This window comes from Manacus vitellinus, unplaced genomic scaffold, assembly GCF_001715985.3.
Source record: "Manacus vitellinus isolate BGI_N305 unplaced genomic scaffold, ASM171598v3 scaffold_9_pilon, whole genome shotgun sequence".
Lineage (NCBI taxonomy): Eukaryota > Metazoa > Chordata > Aves > Passeriformes > Pipridae > Manacus > Manacus vitellinus.
Window position 1 is genome coordinate 19,559,985 of NW_021940917.1, and position 18,378 is coordinate 19,578,362.

Consider the following 18,378-nt stretch of genomic DNA (forward strand, 5'->3'; position numbering starts at 1 on the left):
ATGTGGTGAAATTGTAAAGTTGTTTTCCTGGTAAGACTACTACTGCATGAATTCATTCTGACATTGATGGGAAGAGGGTAGCTATGAGTATCTAATGATGACCTACAAGTTTATCTCAGTGGTCTAGTATCTGGCACCTTAAACCATAAGCTTGTTCATAAAGCAGGTGGTTCCCTTGTCCTGGATGTGTGTAGAAGAAGACAAGGTGCAAGGATGTGGTTTAAGTCACAGCTTTATTTACTCGTGAGAGGGCCATCTAGACACAACTTTCATCAGCCCTTAGTGATTTCCACTTGATGGAGGACTGCTGCCACCAAACTGTGTCTCCCAACCACAGTTGGGCTCCAGCCCATAAGCTCATCTCCTTATATGAAATTTAAACTGGATAGAGAAAGGTCATAGTGAACTAGGAACCTAGATCTGAGCCCATGTTTTTTCATGAAGTACTTCCCTTAGTTTGAATTTTGGAGTTTGGTTTATTAGGAAGTGAGACTACCCTCACTTCTCTACCCCATCTACCTTTATACTCTGGATATCTGCCTCACATTCATGACAGAAATTATCTTCACCACTTTCCACCCACTCCCTTACTGTTAATTATCTTGTATTATTCAAAATGTAACCACAGGAGAAGTGTTCCACAGTCTTGGAGAACAGCTTGAATACCATATATATATATTTGCAATATTCCCATTTGCAATGAGTCAGTTTCTGGCTATATCAGTACATGGCAGCTTAAAAACATCCCCACCAAATCCCTTACACACCATTTCAGAACAATTTTTAGTTCACTTCCAAGACTGTGTTCTGGATCTGCTTTAGCTCTCTTCAGCCCCTCCTTATGATACACCAAACAATTTTCATCCATAGTAATTTCAGGCGGTTGTTTCCAGGCTGCTAGACAAGACATCTGTTTTTGGAGATATCTGCTGAAATGCCAGAGTGGAGGTTTTCATAAGGTCTAATAAGGCAGGTCTCTCAGAGGTCCCTGAAGGCAGTAGTTTTTCAGTTTCAGCCACACCTCCAAATTTTACCACCACGATGCAATTTCTTAGGGGTGGTAATTACGGCTCATTCATACTTGTTTTCAGTCCTTAAATGTCAAGGACCACTTTACTGCTTCAGCCCATCTTTGTGTAGTTTTTGGATGGGAATCTTCTAAATTACCCACTGTGGAATGTGCCCACATTAAGTCCTTAATGATTTGTCATAGTCAACTTCAATCTGAACTTTAGAGGTAATAACGAGTTGGTAGTTCCAGACTGTCACGTCCACACTAGCTGTGAGATAGATCTATGATTTACTCAGCCATTAATGTATCCATTAGCTGTGCCTGAACCAGTAAATAAATTGATCTGTGGCCCATTTTCTGGCCCTTCTGGCCCTGCAACTAAATAGCACAGTGAAATTTGCATCCAAACATTCACCCTCTTCCCTCGTAGTGGCCTCTTGGGATCGATGCCCAGCACATGCTGGTCCCTCAGAGAGTTTCAGAGCATGGCGTGAGAAACCAGCACAGAGGGGCATGGGAGAGTAGCAGCAATAAAACAGTATGGACAACAGTGAAACAACTCTCAGGCCTTTATCTTGGCTCTGTTTTATCTGTTACTATAGACATAGTCACTTTTCTTGTCCCCTTACTTGTTGATATGCACCCTTATTTCCATTTTAGTCGTTGCCCAGGCACTGCGTCACAGGATTCATCAGAAATTACTGGACAAAATATTAAGGCCATTCTACTCTGCTTTTTTTTATAGGACAACCTCATTGCTGCTGTGCCTGAGTGTCTTCCAATAGTCTATTAAGTGATATGGTTACACATCTGTTACTAGAACCATGAATTTGCTTCATCATTTCCCTTGCTCTCTCCTTAGGATGGAAATTGTATAGACATGCAGCACAGTGATTTGTTTTGGGTGGGTGGTTGTGGTGTGTGCTTGCACTAGAGAAAGCTAAGCTGAAGAAGTCTGTCTTTTAACTGAAGGTTCATGTTTGTTATGGCATTAGATCTTGGCATAATTGCCAGTGATCTGGGATCAGTGAAAAGGCTTTGGATAGAGTTATACTGCCAGCTGTAGTGTATCCTGTGTATCCCTCAGGTTTAGCTACACCTGACTAGCCAGGCATGTCAGGAAACACCAGATCTAACCAGGACTTCATGACTGCATCAAGGCTGTGTGGCCTAAATGTTTCCAGAAACACTGCCCCTTCTGTTCCATCTGCACAACGACACAAGTCTGCGCCGCTTGTGGCAGGAGAGCAAGCAAAAAATCCTTGAGGGAAATGTCTGCCTACTCTTGCCCAAAAATACACCTGGCATGTGGCAACAAGTGTGGCAAGGAGCAGCCCACGGGCCAGGGGAGAGCGTCCTGGGATTCTACTTGTCACAGCCAAGCAGGGGCTGACCACCTCTGTGCCATATGGCGTAGTAGTCAGTAAACACACCTGCTTTCACACACGAATAAATGCCATTGCTCAGTATTTCTGGGGAGCAGGGCTGTTACTCCCACTCTTTCTGCCACAGAACCGGTCGATTATTTATGTTCTGAACCAAAATCTCTGGGCAGTTCGAAAATAAGGACTTGTAATTCTACTCCCTCCTAAATGAGGTTTGATCCAAATCCTACTGAGTTTGTTTAATTGATTCTCAAAGGCCTTAGAAGAGATTTTTGAATTCTGCTGGAATAGATCACATTCTGGAGAAAGTGGTGCAATCAGTACCAAAACCCATAAACATTTATATGGGGTTTAAGTAGTATACAACTGTAGAGCAAAACATGTCATTTGAGGCTCTACCCACAGGAATATACATACTCTGGACTGTGATCTTTTGCTATGATCAGTGCAAATATTTTTTTGCATTCATTGTAGATATCTTAATTTTTTGACAGGATACAACTGACTATATTGCATATGTAGCTAAGGATCCTGTTAATCGGAGAGGTAAGTTAGAAATACCTGTTTGACATCTGTTTTTCCTTTGAGAAACACAAATTATTCATGGTTTAAGTCAGATTTTTTTTCTCCAAGAAAATATAAATGCAGCCCGATAAAAAGATTGCCTTTGGCAGAGTCACAAAAAGATTGTGTAGCAATAAGAAGCAACAGTTTGGTTCTCAGACTTGGAACAGGTCTTGCCTCTGGTTCATATCCAAATATCGCTTTGATTCTCTTCATCTCTTAAATCAAACACTTGCTTTACTTGGCTGCATGAGCTTCTAGGCAACAGCTAAATCTTACCTACACCCAATCACCATGCAAGAACTAAGCAGTCCTCTGATTAAGTCATCTGATGAGGCAGCTGAATCTGTTAGGTCTTCTCAGTACATGCCTAATTCTTCCTGGCAGAATCACGTTCTTTACCAAATAGTGAGCTTTCAGCCAGCTTACTGTAATTCTCTTTCTTAGTGAGGTTTTATTCAAGATTGCATTGCTTTAGCAGCAGTCAGTCAGGGACAGGGACCTTCTTGTTGGCTGTCTTTAAAATCTAAGATACAGTTCACATTCTCAAAAAATAAACTATAAGAATTGTAAATTACAGTCTGAAATAAGGTACAAAAGACATTCCTGCTTGTAGTGCAGAAAGCATCACTAGGTCTTAATGCAAGATACAAAGTATTGTGTAATATACCTGAGAATCTATTTATTACTTATAGAGTCATAGAGAAGAACAGAGTAGCTCAAAAAAACTCCAAAAAGCCAACTCTGCAAACCCTGAGCTGCCCACCTTACCATCGACACAACTAATTTAGTAGGTTCCACATTTTATCATCTTTAATGATTTTAGATACCTGAAGAATCTGCTGTGTCCATGTGCAGAGATGTCCAGACTTGAGAGCACTACCTCATAAATAATTAATACTTGCACTAAACACACTAATATTGTGTGAAAATAACTGGTGAAACACCTAGAAAACTTACGGGGAATGGGAGGTATGGAGTTAGTCCAGTTCTTTGCAATGGATGATATGTTACAACATCATGTGTCCCCCCTCAGAGAGGCTCCAGTGTCAGACTGTAGGATGTGTGGTGCAGAGCTGCTCTCCACCCCACCTGCTTTAGCAGTACCCTTCTGCTAAATCAGAGGCTGATTCAGTTGTTCTGAGGGATCTCAGTGACGATGTAGTGGGCTGGCATTGTAGATGTTTGCACGGTAGGGTTTGCAGGAGCCCTGTCCTCTGTTTTCTGTTCCTGTGTGAGTAGATTTTAGAAAAGAACTGTTTCACATGATGTGTTCCTTCTATCTTATGTTGGATGTGTTTAGCCTTGACTTCCTGTGACTGTTCCTTGTTCAGCTGGTCTATCCTAGATTGAGGAGTCATCTGAACACCTCGTTCTGTCGTCTTCCTTTGGTGTGTTTAGGTCAAGTAATTTCTCAGTTTTCTTTATGAAAAGGTTGACAGTGAACTCTGTAGGTCTCCAGCTGCAGTGCACATCCTCCATCCTTCTGCTGATTTCTCCTTCTTTGATCTTTCTGCATTGTTTTAAAAAGTTATATGATACCTTTATAGCAGGGGCTGCCGGTACGGTGGAGGCTGCACCTTGCTTTTGTCCTCATCATTAGCCCTTTTGGCTGCAGTGAAGCACTGTTACCTCCTGTGAAACTCTTTCATGCTGTGATCTTTAAGCCCTCTGCATTTCCTATGGACACTTTCCCCACTCCTGTATCTACGTCAGTGATTTGCAGATTGGTGACTTTTTATGTGGCCTGCATTAAAACAGATTTTTAAAAAGGATCTAATTTAACAAGGGATCTGAACTGCCCTCTGTCACCATCACTTGCCATTGTGTCATTCTTTGTGTTATCTGCAAATCGATTTGGAATGGAATATGTCTTTGTTTCTACATCTAGTGAAAATGTTACTGCTGCTGTTACTGACACTGCCACCAATGCTGTAGCACAGCTTCCATATTAGACTCATTTCTTCCCAAGGATGGAAAAGCTGTCTTCGCGTTTTGTATTCTGGATCCAGCAAGCTGAAGGCTGTCTATTTTCTGCTGTAACATTCACAAAAAATCATCTCTGTGTGAGCCAAACCTTCTCAGCCTTTTACAAGAAGCATATCTCCTACCTGCTGAAAGTCCATTCACGTATCCAAGGAAACAGGTTACTCATTATGTCACCTACTGAAACTACTTAATGACTCATGCTTCATTTCAGCTCCGCACAGGTTTAGCAGTGAGCAATGTAGCCTCTTTAAATCTGCACTCTAGTTAGAGAGTGCAAACATCTTAGCTTTGTTTGCCCTAACTGCTTTTGGTCCACGTTCATGGAGATGCCACCAGAAGTGGTGCAGAGGGTGCAAACAGCAAATATCCTGCTGCTGGTTGGGGATGTCTGCCTCCACCTTTGGACACATGGAGGTCCTGTTTTTGGCTGCTGAATCCACTTTCAACATGCAGCTAGTGGCCTTTCCCCTGAATCAGGATTTGCCTCAGCTTGCTGGTCGGCACAGCAGGTGCTATAAGGTGAGAAGAGAACACCTCTGTATCTGCGTAGCACTGTGACTGGTGCCATCTCATGCTGTGGGAGGTGCTGCTGAAGAAGAGGCAGCAGGCATTCCTGCATACCTCCATACCTGCACAGCTGCAGCTTTCTTGGCCCTTTATTTTTGCCTCTTCAGATGTCTGTCAAGTGGATCAGCCTCTGAGAAGTCATTTCTAAACCTACTTAGTCTCGCTGTGTAACGTTAATTAAAACTATGTCACACAAATGTTGTGACCAACCCTTGTTTGTAGGACATTGGCATCCAAAGCACTTGGTTCCACTGAGCTGGACACTAGGCATGTACTAAAATGCAGTTTTTCAGCTGAAGAGTTTATATTCAGGTTTTAAAGCAGTCTGGGGTGATACAAATTAGTAACTTTGAACAAGGACCCGCTCTAATGGGTAGGACTTGGAAAATAACCAGAGTTTCAAACCCAGTCCAGGCTACCAGCAAGTAGACCATGTGCTCATCCAACTCTGAATATGGAAAATTAATTTGCCTGGGCTTTTCCACATATCATGATGAGTGCTGTTCATTCAGATCTTCAGCCTCCAGCTCTTAACACCCATCTATGTTCCTGCAATGCTGAGTCAGTTCTCCATGAATTCACCTCTTCGTGTTGTCACATGAGACCTCCGAGCCACTCGCTGATTTAAAACCGTGGCAGATTTGGGTGCTCAGAGAGCTGATAAAGGTTTCTCAGTCTTCCATAGGAAGAGAGCTTGTGCTGCCAGCCTCCCTCCCTACTGCATCTGTTGTAGTGGGTTCGGAGAGGTGGCACATGAGGAGGTGCTGGAGTTAATCAGGTTCCTGCCTCTGCGCTCTTCAGTGACCCACCAGTTTACTGGGAGTGTCTCCATGCAGGGAAGCAGGAAAAGGTACTAAGATCTGTACTCCTGGAGTAAGGTCAGGGCCCGTGGTCTAGAAAGTATTCTGAGTATACTGCTCCTCCCTCAGACTAATTTGGAAAAAGTGAACAGCTTGTGAGCTTGGGGGTGATTACATATAAAACTGAAGTGGTAATAACACTGAGGAAACCCAAGAAAGCTTTTACTGTTATTGCCATCTATTAATATTTTGTATTTTCAGCTTAAAGCTTAGAATTCTTACATAATCTATTGCATTCGGGTAATAACGTGAAATTGTACGAGATCTTTGTGTTTGTGGACTTGTTAAAATAGCAAAACAGATTTGTGATCTTGCCCATGGCAGTTACACACCAGTGCAATTTTATGTAACCTTTACAAAGACACCGTTGCCTGAAATTCACTGTATCATAATTGGTTTTTATTGAAGGGTGCACACTTCTAATAGGGCAACTATACTTGACGTGTAGGTGTTTTGTCACAGGTCAGTGCATCCCACCACAACGTGAACAATGATTTGCATGTGCATGTGTCAAATCTTTTTCATTTAGCTTGTCATATACTGGAATGCTGTGATGGCGTGGCCCAGGATGTCATCAGCACCATAGGGCAAGCGTTCGAGCTTCGATTTAAGCAATATTTGCGATGCCCCTCTAAGATACCTACTTTCCAGGATAGGTGAGTGCCATTCCAGAAGACTGCTAAAGGATCTCCTTTAGCTTTCTATTTTACGTAATGAAATGTGTGGTGGACGATGTTGCTGGAGACAGACATGACTTAAACATTTTAAAAAAGGTTTGTGCTCAGTTAGCATAGCAGTGTTTACCTAACGAATACAAAGGGGGCACATTAATTTTAAAATAATAGGCTAAACATGGATTTCATGTGACGTTGAAACGATCATGCGTTTTCTGTTGTTGTTAGTAGGCAGAGTTGGATGGCCAAGAATGGATGTTATTTGTGGTGTTTCTCATTGTTGCTGTCATAGCAGCTGTGTCAGTTTAGATGGAGTAAGTTAGAGAGCTGGGCTTCCAAAATGACTAGTGATGTTTCACTATTTCTCATATTAGGGTGATGTTTTGGGGAATGTGATGTATTATACAGAGGCTTTGACTGCATTGTTCTCAGGAGGATACAAAATCTGTCTGTGTATGTTTAAAAGCCTGGGATATAGCATTCTGTTTTCTTTGGAGACGTGGATTGCTATATGCTTGTTAATACTAGTATGAATTCCCGTGAGCTGGTACCCTCCACAATCTCTTATATCAAAGTAAAACAAGTATATGGTGAATATAAAATGCTACTATCCTAATCTGGAAGCGTGCTGTATTCATGTCTCTTGACTTTGTGAAGTTCTTCCAGATTTGTACTGGTGATAGAGCGTATCTTTAGATATAAAGCTTTAGAGCCTAGTTGGTCAATCAACTCATAATATTACAAGTGCTGTTGTAGGATTAGATAAAATTGCTTAATTCGATTTGTAATGGTCTTTAAAACTAAGTAAAAACATCCTTTACTCAGCATAAAGAATTTTATCCATTGCAAAGGAGGTTTAGATTAGTGTGTCTAAACAGAGAAGGTCTCCTGCATGATCCATTATTGCTTCCTGACTTACGATGGTAGCTGAGTTGCCCAAATAACACGCAGTAGTGACCCCCTGACAGGCAGTCTTAACCTGATGAAAATATCTCTTAAGTGCTTTACAAGCGAGGGGCAAAACAAAGCACTCGCTTCCTTACAGGACGCAGAGTTTTGAGGACCCGTGGACGGAGGAAGAAAACGAGCCAACAGAGCATCCCTATTACAACAACATCCCAAATAAAATACCTCCCCCTGGCGGCTTCCTTGATGCCAGGCTCAAATCAAGACTTCCCACTGCTGCAGACACAGCTCAGGTCAGTGCAATTGCATCTCTGCCATCCTACTGATGGATGCAAAATTTTTAAAAGACGTGTATTTTAAGATGTGATTTACGTTGGGAGCCTTTATAGCTCACAGCCCTTCGTGTATGGACAATTTCCTGTTGAATGGGCATTGCAGACCTAGGGGGGCAACATGTTAGGCAGCTTCAGAACAAGACAGAGGAGGTGAGTTCCTTGTGGTTTTAAAAGGTTAACCAGGATCTAGGAAGAGAAATCCACTGAGGGTAAATACATTTGTGGAAACCATGTCTGCTTCAGAGAGTATAATATCCTGTACACTAACTGGGAATGATTTAATGCAGAATCACTTAATCTAGTGCAGTCATTATGAACAGTTCATTATGTTAATAACTTGACAGCCATCAGTATTCAGCCAGACTCCTAGGTAGGTTTTCCACCTCATGTTGAACTAAGGTCAGCTTGGATATTTCTACCAACACTCCTGTCAAAAGTTTGACTGCAGTATCAGCATAGTCACTTAAGAGGAGTTTTCAGATCCAGCACAACTCTGCTCAAATCCAGGTGTCTGTAGACAACATCCTCCCTTCAGTGCCCAAGTGCCTTCCCTGGTACCAAAGTGGGTCTTTCAGCTCATGGTTTGAAGAGTGCTGGTGCTGTCTTCTGGTCCCAGGCATGTTTCTGTGGAATGCTTTTCCCAGGAACAGTGTGTCAGGGCTTGTTATGTGAAAGGAAAATGTACTGAAAGAGGTGATGCATCCTTCGATATTGTGGGGCTTAATAAAAGCAGGAAGTAGGGAAGTATGCATGAAGGTCACTGGTAATATCTTACTCTTACACAAATGTATTAGGGATATATATATATTCTGACACCATGATGAATCAGAAAGGAAGAGTGTGAGTACACAGAATACAGCCAAGGAAATTGTCAGAGCCACCGATAATGTATCTGAGCATTTTAAAGGCAACTGAAAATTTCCTTGCACGTGTCCATTCTAGTCTGCAACAGGAGTGGGAAGAGAGCAAATTTATTATCAGAGCCATCACTCAGGAGACAAAGTCAGTGAAGAATGGCATCATGGGCCTGTTACACAAGGTGAGTTTTGCTGCTTTTAGCTGTAATACTTCAGGTGGTCTTGGGTGGGCAAAGCATGTGAAAGTCTGATGCCTCAAAGTCTTAAGGCAATGAACTGCACTTTTTTTGGTAGGTTCCCTTTGTCTGAGTTTTAGTGTTGATACCAGTGAAATGCATTTGTTAATTACTTCTGGATAAATTATTAAATGCACACCTTCATGAAGTATTTTCTTCTGCAGGGCAGTTCATAAATAGAGTTGCCCAAATCTTCAGCTTTCTAACTTTCAGTGTCCTAAAACCCCGTGATATTAAAAGGCAGGCTGCATGGTCTGTTCTGAAAATCTGACCTACTAGGGTATGCAAGATGGAATTTTTTTAAGGAAATGCCTAAAGTGAGAAGTTTCATTTCAAATGTGAAGCAATGCTCTCTGTTCCACAGATAGCAAATAATGTGTAATGGGGTTTTTTGTTGTTGTCTATAAATTCCAAGTAGATAACTTCAAAACGTGTTAAATTTCACCTCATCCACCTTTATGTGACGACTTTCTGTGTTTCTAGAGACACTTCCTTTTCAAATGCCAGAATATGTTGTCTGTTGTTAATCTGCAGAGTTGAGGATTTTATTCCTTCTCCTCCTCTTATGACTCCCCAGCTGAATATAATTTTTGAAACCGAGTCCTTATTTACAAAGGTTTCCTTTCTCCTAAATAATAATGCCCCCAAACCCTCGTTGAAATACAGTCCTGAATCCATTAATCAACATCTTTTTTCTACTAGATCCTGCAATTATTGACTTTATATCTCCAATTCCAGGGAATTTTAAACTTGTAGTAGTGTGGTGTGGTGTTAATTGGTCATTATACCAACACTGCTTTGTCAAATAGAAAAAAAAAAAAAAAAAGAGGAAAATAAAGCCTTGAATTTTCTAGGATCTCTGGATATCTCTGGTATGCCAGAAAAGAAATCAGAAGTAATACCGACAGCAGAGATGCCAACATATGTAAACACCCAGCATATAAATGTAGAAGCTCTGCTGGCACTTCAGGCAGATGCTGAATGTACCTTCAGTGGAACAACAGAGGAGACCAAAGCAAGCAGCCCAGCAAAGGATCTGTTTGACATGAGTGAGTTCCCTTCCTATTCACTCCCTTTCTAACAAATGACCCAATATGTTTATGCATGAGTTCTGAATTAAACAAAAGAAAAAAAAGTAATTCTGAAGTTTAGCATTCCTGGTGTAATTCTGGTGAATTTTAGAATTCGTGATGATTTCACATTGGACTGAGTTAAAACAGAGTGGCTGAAGATTTAAAGCTGGTCTGTGTTGTATGAGTTAAGGTGAGTTGCAGTCTATGTTATCCTGAACATCACAGGCAACTATGTCAGAAGAAAAATAAATCAGGAGCCCTGTCATACAGGGAAGTGAAGGAGAGTGGAGGAGTGGATGGGTGGAGAATTAGCTCCAGCCTGTCCTGTGAGTATTTTACTAGGAAGTCAAGTTGTATAACAAAAGCTTTGTGCAACAAGGAATGGAAATTAAAAGGCTGAGTTATCTCTTGCACTGGGTAGGCCTACTATCCTATCTATTCCAACTTTGAAGTCTGCTTTTCCTAAATTAGAATTATAGCCATAGCTGCAAAACAATGCTTTAAGCATCAGCCATAATTTGATGTTGGTGCTAACAATACACGGTTTTTTCAGCCTCGGGGAGACACTTAACAGGAAATAATGGGGAAAGCATTTGATGCACAGAAAAATTTCTTTGTTTTTCTACACTTCCTACCTCAAATAAATTCCTGACACGTTTTATTTAAATCAGTTTGTGTGATTAAAAGGCAGTGAGACAAAGCAGTTGGTGCCTATATGTTATTTGTAAAATAATGTATCTACATTTCTGTTATCTCAGTATACATAAAACTGTCTTCCTGGCATGTTTTTGTTGAGGTATGACTCTATTTCCACAGCTTAGTGGGATTTTGGATTGAAAGAAAGGGGGAGAGAAGAAAGCTGAGAGAGTATCTATCTGTGAATATAGATCTGAAATGAGAAAAGTGTGTTGTCTGAAGTCAGAAGTGTTAATTTTGATTTCTAACATGCCATGCCCTTAAAACATGCACATGCTTACTTCTATTTTATACTCATTATTTTCCTAAAAACAGGGAAAATTGATTTATTGTCCTCCAGCCTTCATTAATCTTTATCAGTCCTTGGATCATCAGAGAAAAGTAGTATTAGAAAATGTTCCAGCTTAAGTTAGTGTTTGTCAGGCTAAACATGAATTGGGCTCAGTGCAGATTGCAATTTAGTGAAGACATATATAAGCTACTTCTGATAATTGAGACATCAATAAGCTGTGACAGAATGGTATTTACTTCATTTCCCCGAGCTAAATTACCCTCTCTGTGGTCCCATGACTGTGCACTCCTCGCATCTGAGCAGTCTATTCAGAGCTGGAGTGTTGCCCCACGGCGCTGCCCTGCAGATGTCCTGCAGGTCGAGTGGGCACAGAACAACACTCTGCTTTTTGGTGCGCGCCAGTGGAACAGGCGAAGGCCGTGCGAGGGAAAATAGCTTCCAGTGGGTCAGTACAGCACGTAATGAAACACCCACAGACGTGTTTGCTATTCCTGTAAGGCTGCTGGGGTCCGTAATGGCTCATCTCTCCATTCGACTCTGCAGGAAGGAGCACTGAGTTTGGGATTTAGCTGGGGTTTAAAAGATGTTTCCCCGAGGCTGATTTTAGCCAGGTAAATGGCGTTAAATGTGTTAACCTTTGTCTATTTTGCAGGATTCTCTTCCTAGACGGAGGCTAGGAATGGGCTGAGTGGTAGGGGTGGCTGTTCCCTTCTAGACATAGCCTTGGGCTGGAGACTCAGTAATGGATAATTTTTAAATGAATAAATTGTTTGAAGAGAGACCAGATATGAGTATAATGACATTAGCTGCCCATATTATGCAATTTATTTGAAATTAAACTGTCTGATATACCTAGCAAGACTAAAGGAGAGCTTTGCCTGGTACCAGATCATATAAACACAGCTGTTGACAATAGCCACTGCTGAAATAAAAACAGTACCTTTCAAAAGCTCCTGCAGAGGTTCACTGTCATTTTTTTTGGTATCTTTCTGTGCATAACATACATTTAAACACGTTACACTCCTCAGTCTTAATAGAATCCGTAAAGCAGTAAGTCTCATAGTATATCTTACCTTATTTTTTTCATAAAGGTAGAGGGGTGCGGCTACAACGCAGAACAAACCCATTTTAAAACGGCTGGAATATCACCCATTTTGTTACATGGTTTACCTCTGAATGATCTTGCTCTTGCTTCTACCTCCATAACCAGGACCATTTGAAGATGCCCTCAGGAATCAAACCTCTGAGGCCGTGCTGAAGAAATCCACCTCCACGGGATGCACCAGTCCTGTTTCATCCAGGGCAGCTGCCCGGACTGAAGCTGAAGAGCTGAGTGCAGAGCCGTGGTATCAAGGAGAGATGAGCAGGAAAGAAGCAGAACAGCTGTTAAAGAAGTGTGGAGATTTCCTCGTGAGGAAGAGCACCACGAATCCTGGCTCCTATGTGCTGACAGGCATGCACAATGGACAAGCCAAGCACCTTCTTTTGGTGGACCCAGAAGGAACTGTAAGCACTGACTCCTCACTAATACATGAGGTTTCTGGCTCTGCATGTGTTCTCTAAATGTGTTTAATGTTCTTTACAGCTTATTCACAACTGTTCATAAGTACTGCCTTGTATCTCTAGTATGCCATCACATCTCTGATTCCCTCCCTGATGCCTAGCAGAAGACACACGCCACGGTTTCTGCAGATTGCAGGGAGCCTTAGGGACCTGATTCCCAAACAAGACCCATCTCTTTGCTGTGCAAAGGCTGCCTTAGTTGATGAAGGGACCCTCCCCACAGCAGGATTGGAGAGGTCAAGGGAGCTCCAGTTTTCTGTAGCTATCTTGTCCTGCTTCTGGAGAGGCTTAGTCTCTGCTAAGAGATTAAAATCATTGTCCTGAATTTTATTCTTGGCTCCTGGTAGCTGCAAGTGGGTAACTCTTTTTTCTCTGTAAAGGACAAATTTAGATAACCAGCCCCAAAATAAGTGAGAGTTGGCCTGTTGACATTTCTTTCAGCTGAGAAACCTGTGGCAGAATTATGCCAGTCCTGCAGACTCTGTATTGCTGCAGTAAGGAATGCCCATGGTACTTCTTGCTATTCATTCCATTTGTCACATGAGGCCAGACAAAGAACAGTTTTGCACTTTCGAGGTGCCAGCTACCCAGTCCTGGGCTTGATGGGGACACCAGCCCAGGGAAGTGGCTCTGCACCTCTTGGGGGGCAGCCTCCCTTGCTGAACATTTGCCAGCAGTTTTGTGGCTCCTGGAACAAGGTCCCCTAATTTTCCCTTTAACATAAACCCACCAATAGCTGTTACAGGGTACTGCTGTGTTATGTGGCATAGTGTCCCACCAGGAGCTCTGCTGCACTGCTGACTGGCATGGAGTACTCAGGTCCAGTGATGACTTCCTGGGCATTTTCCTCCTGTGAAGGCTGGAGACCCTCCCATCTTCTTTTGCACTGCCTCTAGAGCAGCTCTAATTTGCTGATGTCCTTGTTCAGGGACCTGCTTGTTCTCTGCATCTACCCCTGCTTGTGATGTGCCATCGTGGCCCAAATGGCCCTGAAATGCCTTGCCCAGGAGGCACCATTCCAGAACAACAGCTTTTCTGAAAGGTGTGGGATCCCGAGGTGGCCTCTGAGCAGCCCTGTTTGCAACTTGTCCGAGTGGAGAGTCATCAGTAAAATGCCAATGTGTGACCAGCTGCAGCACTGTGCCAGCAGCTTGCATTTCTTCTGTGTGGCCTCAGTGTGGTTATTCTTAAAAACTGACTCACAAAAATGCTGCCTGAAAATTCATTTCACACACATTACACAGTTACGGCTCTTCAGGGTGTGTTTTCAGAGCAGAGTTAACTGTCCAGTTACTCTGCTCTCATCCAGCTAACAGAAAAATAAAAAAAGAACAAGAGATCCCTCATTCAGGTGCTTAAAATGTAGGACTGCAGGGTTTTTTTTTCCTGGATTTAGAATGAGGACTGGAACTCTGGTGATGGCAGGCTACTCGTGATAAGAAAATCTCAGAATATAGATAAAGAAAGTTACTGCCTTTTTAAAGACACCTTTTCATTTTGAAAATGTAGCTTTGAATTTAGGGAATGTTACTTTTCAAAGCAGTATGCCTCAGGAACGAGGAGAGCCTATTGGTTTCTTTCAGTGACATAACTACATGTGGACCGAGCAGATAGCATCATCTGCCATCAAAATTCTTTGTTTCTGGTTTCTTTTTTTTACCCTGTGTGGAAGTTTACAGGAAGTTTTTTTACCCTGTGGCATCCTGTGTTGAAGTTTACAGGAATTTTGCCAGGATTTGATGTTGAAGATTGAAGTATTTCAAGAGAGGTGCCCAACACATCAGCTGGCTTTGGAAAGTTCTAACAGAAGTTTTTCTCTCTTCCTGAGAAAAGTTTAAGGAGAATGTGTGACATTCCTTGCTCAGAGCAGTGCTCACAGGCATTTTTTTGAGGCAGTGTAGAGACATCCCAAAACAAAGATTTACTGCAACATGATGTTTGCCAGAGTGGACCTGTGCTCTGCCTGTGGAAGCTGCATGCCTAATTCATTTTAAACGTAGGAAGGAAACGTTTTGTGAAGGTGTGGTTAAATAACCAGACACTGGAACAGAGGGCTGGTAAGTGGGCTAGAAAAGTGACGCTCCCTGCCCTAAAGTGTTTCAGTACCAAAGCCACAGGGATGTGCAGCATGGGGCAAACACAAGCTAAGCACATATGGTGGCTGGGTCACTTTTGGGGAAGGAAATTTCCAAGTACCTGAAGAAGAAGGTCTCTGTTAAGAAAGGCACAAAAATGCTGAGGTGCACAGAGAAGCTGGGTTCTGACATGTCCAGAGGGACAGCTCTTTCTGATGAAAAAGGTGCAAACACCTAAAAGAAGCAGGTAGTCTGTTGAAGAAGAGAAGTTGGTCTAAAATTCTGATCTACAGTGAAACAAAATGTTGTACAGAAAGTTTACAAGCAGACCTAATCAGAAAGAGTAGACTGGACCGTGGGGTTGCATGCAGAATGCTTGTTTGGTGAGAATAGAGAGAGTAATAGATAAAACAGAAGCCAAGATGGATAAGTGCCAAATTTCTACCAATTTTGATGGGAAAGGAATCAGTCTCTAAAACATGATTGTGTCATTTTGTTCTTAGGCAATTTTAGTGTGAAGTTAAGGGGGAAAGTACTTTAATCTATATTCTTGCATCCTTTTTTTGAAGGTTCGTACAAAAGATCGTGTCTTTGACAGCATAAGTCATCTCATCAACTATCATCTTGAGAATAATTTGCCAATAGTTTCTTCAGTGAGTGAACTCTGCCTGCAACAGCCTGCTGAAAGGAAACACTGACTCCAGATCTCTTTCAGTTTTTGTAACTTGTAAGCTATAACTGGTAGAAATTGCAGATCTTAAAAAAACCAAACATGTACATTAAAAAAAATGCGTAGTCACATATACTTCAGCAGTATGTTTTCTTTATGTTTAAGAAGCCCCATTTCATATGGTACACTTGAAAATTCTCAGTTCTTTGTGTAGACATGAAATCACAGCAGAAAGCTTTCTTAAAAGTAATTTCAATAAAATTGTTCGGATTCTCTAATGTGACTGTTGATAATGTATATATACATACCATATATATAAATACAGTATATATTTATATTTTTTGAGTCAGTCTGTTGACAGTATAGAACTATCTTCTGTGCCATGTGTTTCTACCAAAAGAAAAATGACAATTGTGATTGTTCAGATAAAAAGTAGAATTCAGCAGTCTCAATTTCTTGAGAAATTTAATATTAGGAATTTATTTCTGATTTTACCTAAGAAGCACAACTATGGGGATTACAGGTGGATTATGCTAATTAACCATGGTAGGAGCCTGAATTCAGCATCTACTATTCCAACTCAGAAATTTAGCATAAAATATTTTTGAAAGCATAATCCACTTATGTCATTGATGTCAAAAGGATTTTATCTTTCTGATGTCAAGTTTGAATTCTTATATGGTGATACTCGAAACATTTGTATCTTACTTTAACAATGATTTGGTGTGATCTCTCTGTGTATGAGGTGTGTGCTTTGATTTTTCTGATGATATTGTGACAATATATTGTAATTTATTAATTTCAGTGCTAAAAGGTTATTTATAAGTAGTTCTCTGCTTATGGTGAAGATCTAGGTGTCCTTGACTAACAGTCTTGAATGAGATGTTGCATACTGAGTAGACAAGTTCAAATAACTTGTGTGTAATAGTCTTAATCCAAGATGTACATGATTGTTCAAAGACATATCTGAAAAACCTTTTCTTCTTATGGATGGTGAAAACTATCCCAACTCAGTGGTCAGTTTTGCAAATTTTGCCACTTGCACTTACCTACCAAAGCGTAACTTCATGTTGGCCTTCAGCAAGTGATAGGTATTGCAAATACACTGTTTTTCTCTAAACATCAAGTTCAAGAAATACACATATACTAAAGACGCATTTCTGGCAGAAACGACCTCGACTTTTGGTACTGGGAAATGCTTTAAGGGATGATTGTACTATTCACATTTAAGCATTATATGAAGTTATTTTCCCATTTTAGGAATCTTATTACGAGTCAAATTCAATAGACACAGTTCCTGTAAAGACAAAACTTGTGCCAGAGTCAAGATTTAGCCTTCAGCAATCCGAGGTCTTCTCTAGCACCAGTCTCTCAAATCAAATCTTCAGACTTGATTCATAAAGACTCGGCAGGGTAGAGTCGAGGTTAAGCATCTGCCTACCCTGCAGTAGTCAACACTTAAATCTACTTAAAGTTAGATTTGGTTCTAAGAATTTGCTAAGTTTAAAAGTTTGTCAAGACGTAACAAAAACGACTGAATGATTTACTTAGAATACATTCAGGCAGGACCATGATGTTAAAATTCTGAAATAATTTTCTTGTATCATCTCCTTTTAAATGTGGTGAATTTGCAGCTTGGGAATTTGATTTTGGTTAATCTCAAAACTGAAAATGACTGAGGCACCTAAGACTAATCATGTAATCTGTGGCAGGTGTAAAGATACACCTGATTCTATAATCGAGACATCCAGAAGCCAAACTAAGACATTAGCAAACAAAATGCTAGTGATTAATTTTACTATGGATAGTTTTTATTTGATATTTCTTGGTCTGGATGGAAGCTGAGAGCAAAGGAGAGAAATTAAATGCTGCATTGTAACCCAAATCAGTATGGCATTACATTTACAGGAACTCTTAAAATCTGGTTTTACTACATTGGATATCATAATATGTGAACAGATCTCTTATCCCAAAGTAGTGTTCACCAAAATTACTTTGAGTTTCCATGTCTCACCATATTCCATTTTGATGTATCTCAGTTGTCACTTTTTTTTTTCTTAAATAACACTTATTATTCCATGTTCTAACCTTCCTGTAGCCATGCTGTGGAAAGTTTTCAGTGTGAGATCACTATCTGTAAGAGAAGGTGTCTTTTGTTCTTTCGAATATTTCATATAATCTCAGTAAGAGTTTGGTGCATAACCCCCTTGGGTGTCTTCAAAATGCCCACCTGCTGCCTATGTCCTTTCTGGATTCCTAAGTATTCTGGAAAAATGTGACAAGATTTGGGTGTATGAATTGAAGGCACTGAACATACACTGAAATAAACATCTAAATTTTTTTACCATTGTCCTAGCTGTAGCTTTAATAACTTAGCACCCACTTAGCTGGATGCTTTGGAAATTAAAGCAGGCGGCAACGAGACACGAAATGAACCAGCTTGACAGAAATACTAAATTTCCCAGACTACATATCACAGACTCTGCCTCCAGGGAAATGTGGCTATTTTAAGCTGCTCTGTCAGCACAGCCAACTTGCACAGCTCAGCATGTGCACTGGTTATGCAAAGGCTGCATATACCTTGATGAGATGCAGTTTGGTCCTGGATAGCAATAGTGCCATTG

General features: G+C 41.0%; 1 protein-coding gene across 7 annotated transcripts in view; it reads left to right on the forward strand.

The window, feature by feature from the left end:
* SHC3 (SHC adaptor protein 3) overlaps positions 1 to 17,711 on the forward strand; it is a 56,493-nt gene extending 38,782 nt beyond the window's left edge. For all 7 annotated transcript variants that reach the window (XM_029965425.1, XM_029965423.1, XM_029965422.1 and 4 more), the window contains 7 exons: positions 2,892 to 2,943; positions 6,907 to 7,033; positions 8,097 to 8,250; positions 9,235 to 9,331; positions 10,240 to 10,434; positions 12,657 to 12,952; positions 15,654 to 17,711. In XM_029965425.1, the coding sequence (XP_029821285.1) occupies positions 2,892 to 2,943; positions 6,907 to 7,033; positions 8,097 to 8,250; positions 9,235 to 9,331; positions 10,240 to 10,434; positions 12,657 to 12,952; positions 15,654 to 15,782 (1,050 nt within the window). In that variant the 3' untranslated portion in view covers positions 15,783 to 17,711. The remainder of the gene's footprint in view (positions 1 to 2,891; positions 2,944 to 6,906; positions 7,034 to 8,096; positions 8,251 to 9,234; positions 9,332 to 10,239; positions 10,435 to 12,656; positions 12,953 to 15,653) is intronic.
* The last annotated feature ends 667 nt before the right edge of the window (positions 17,712 to 18,378 follow it).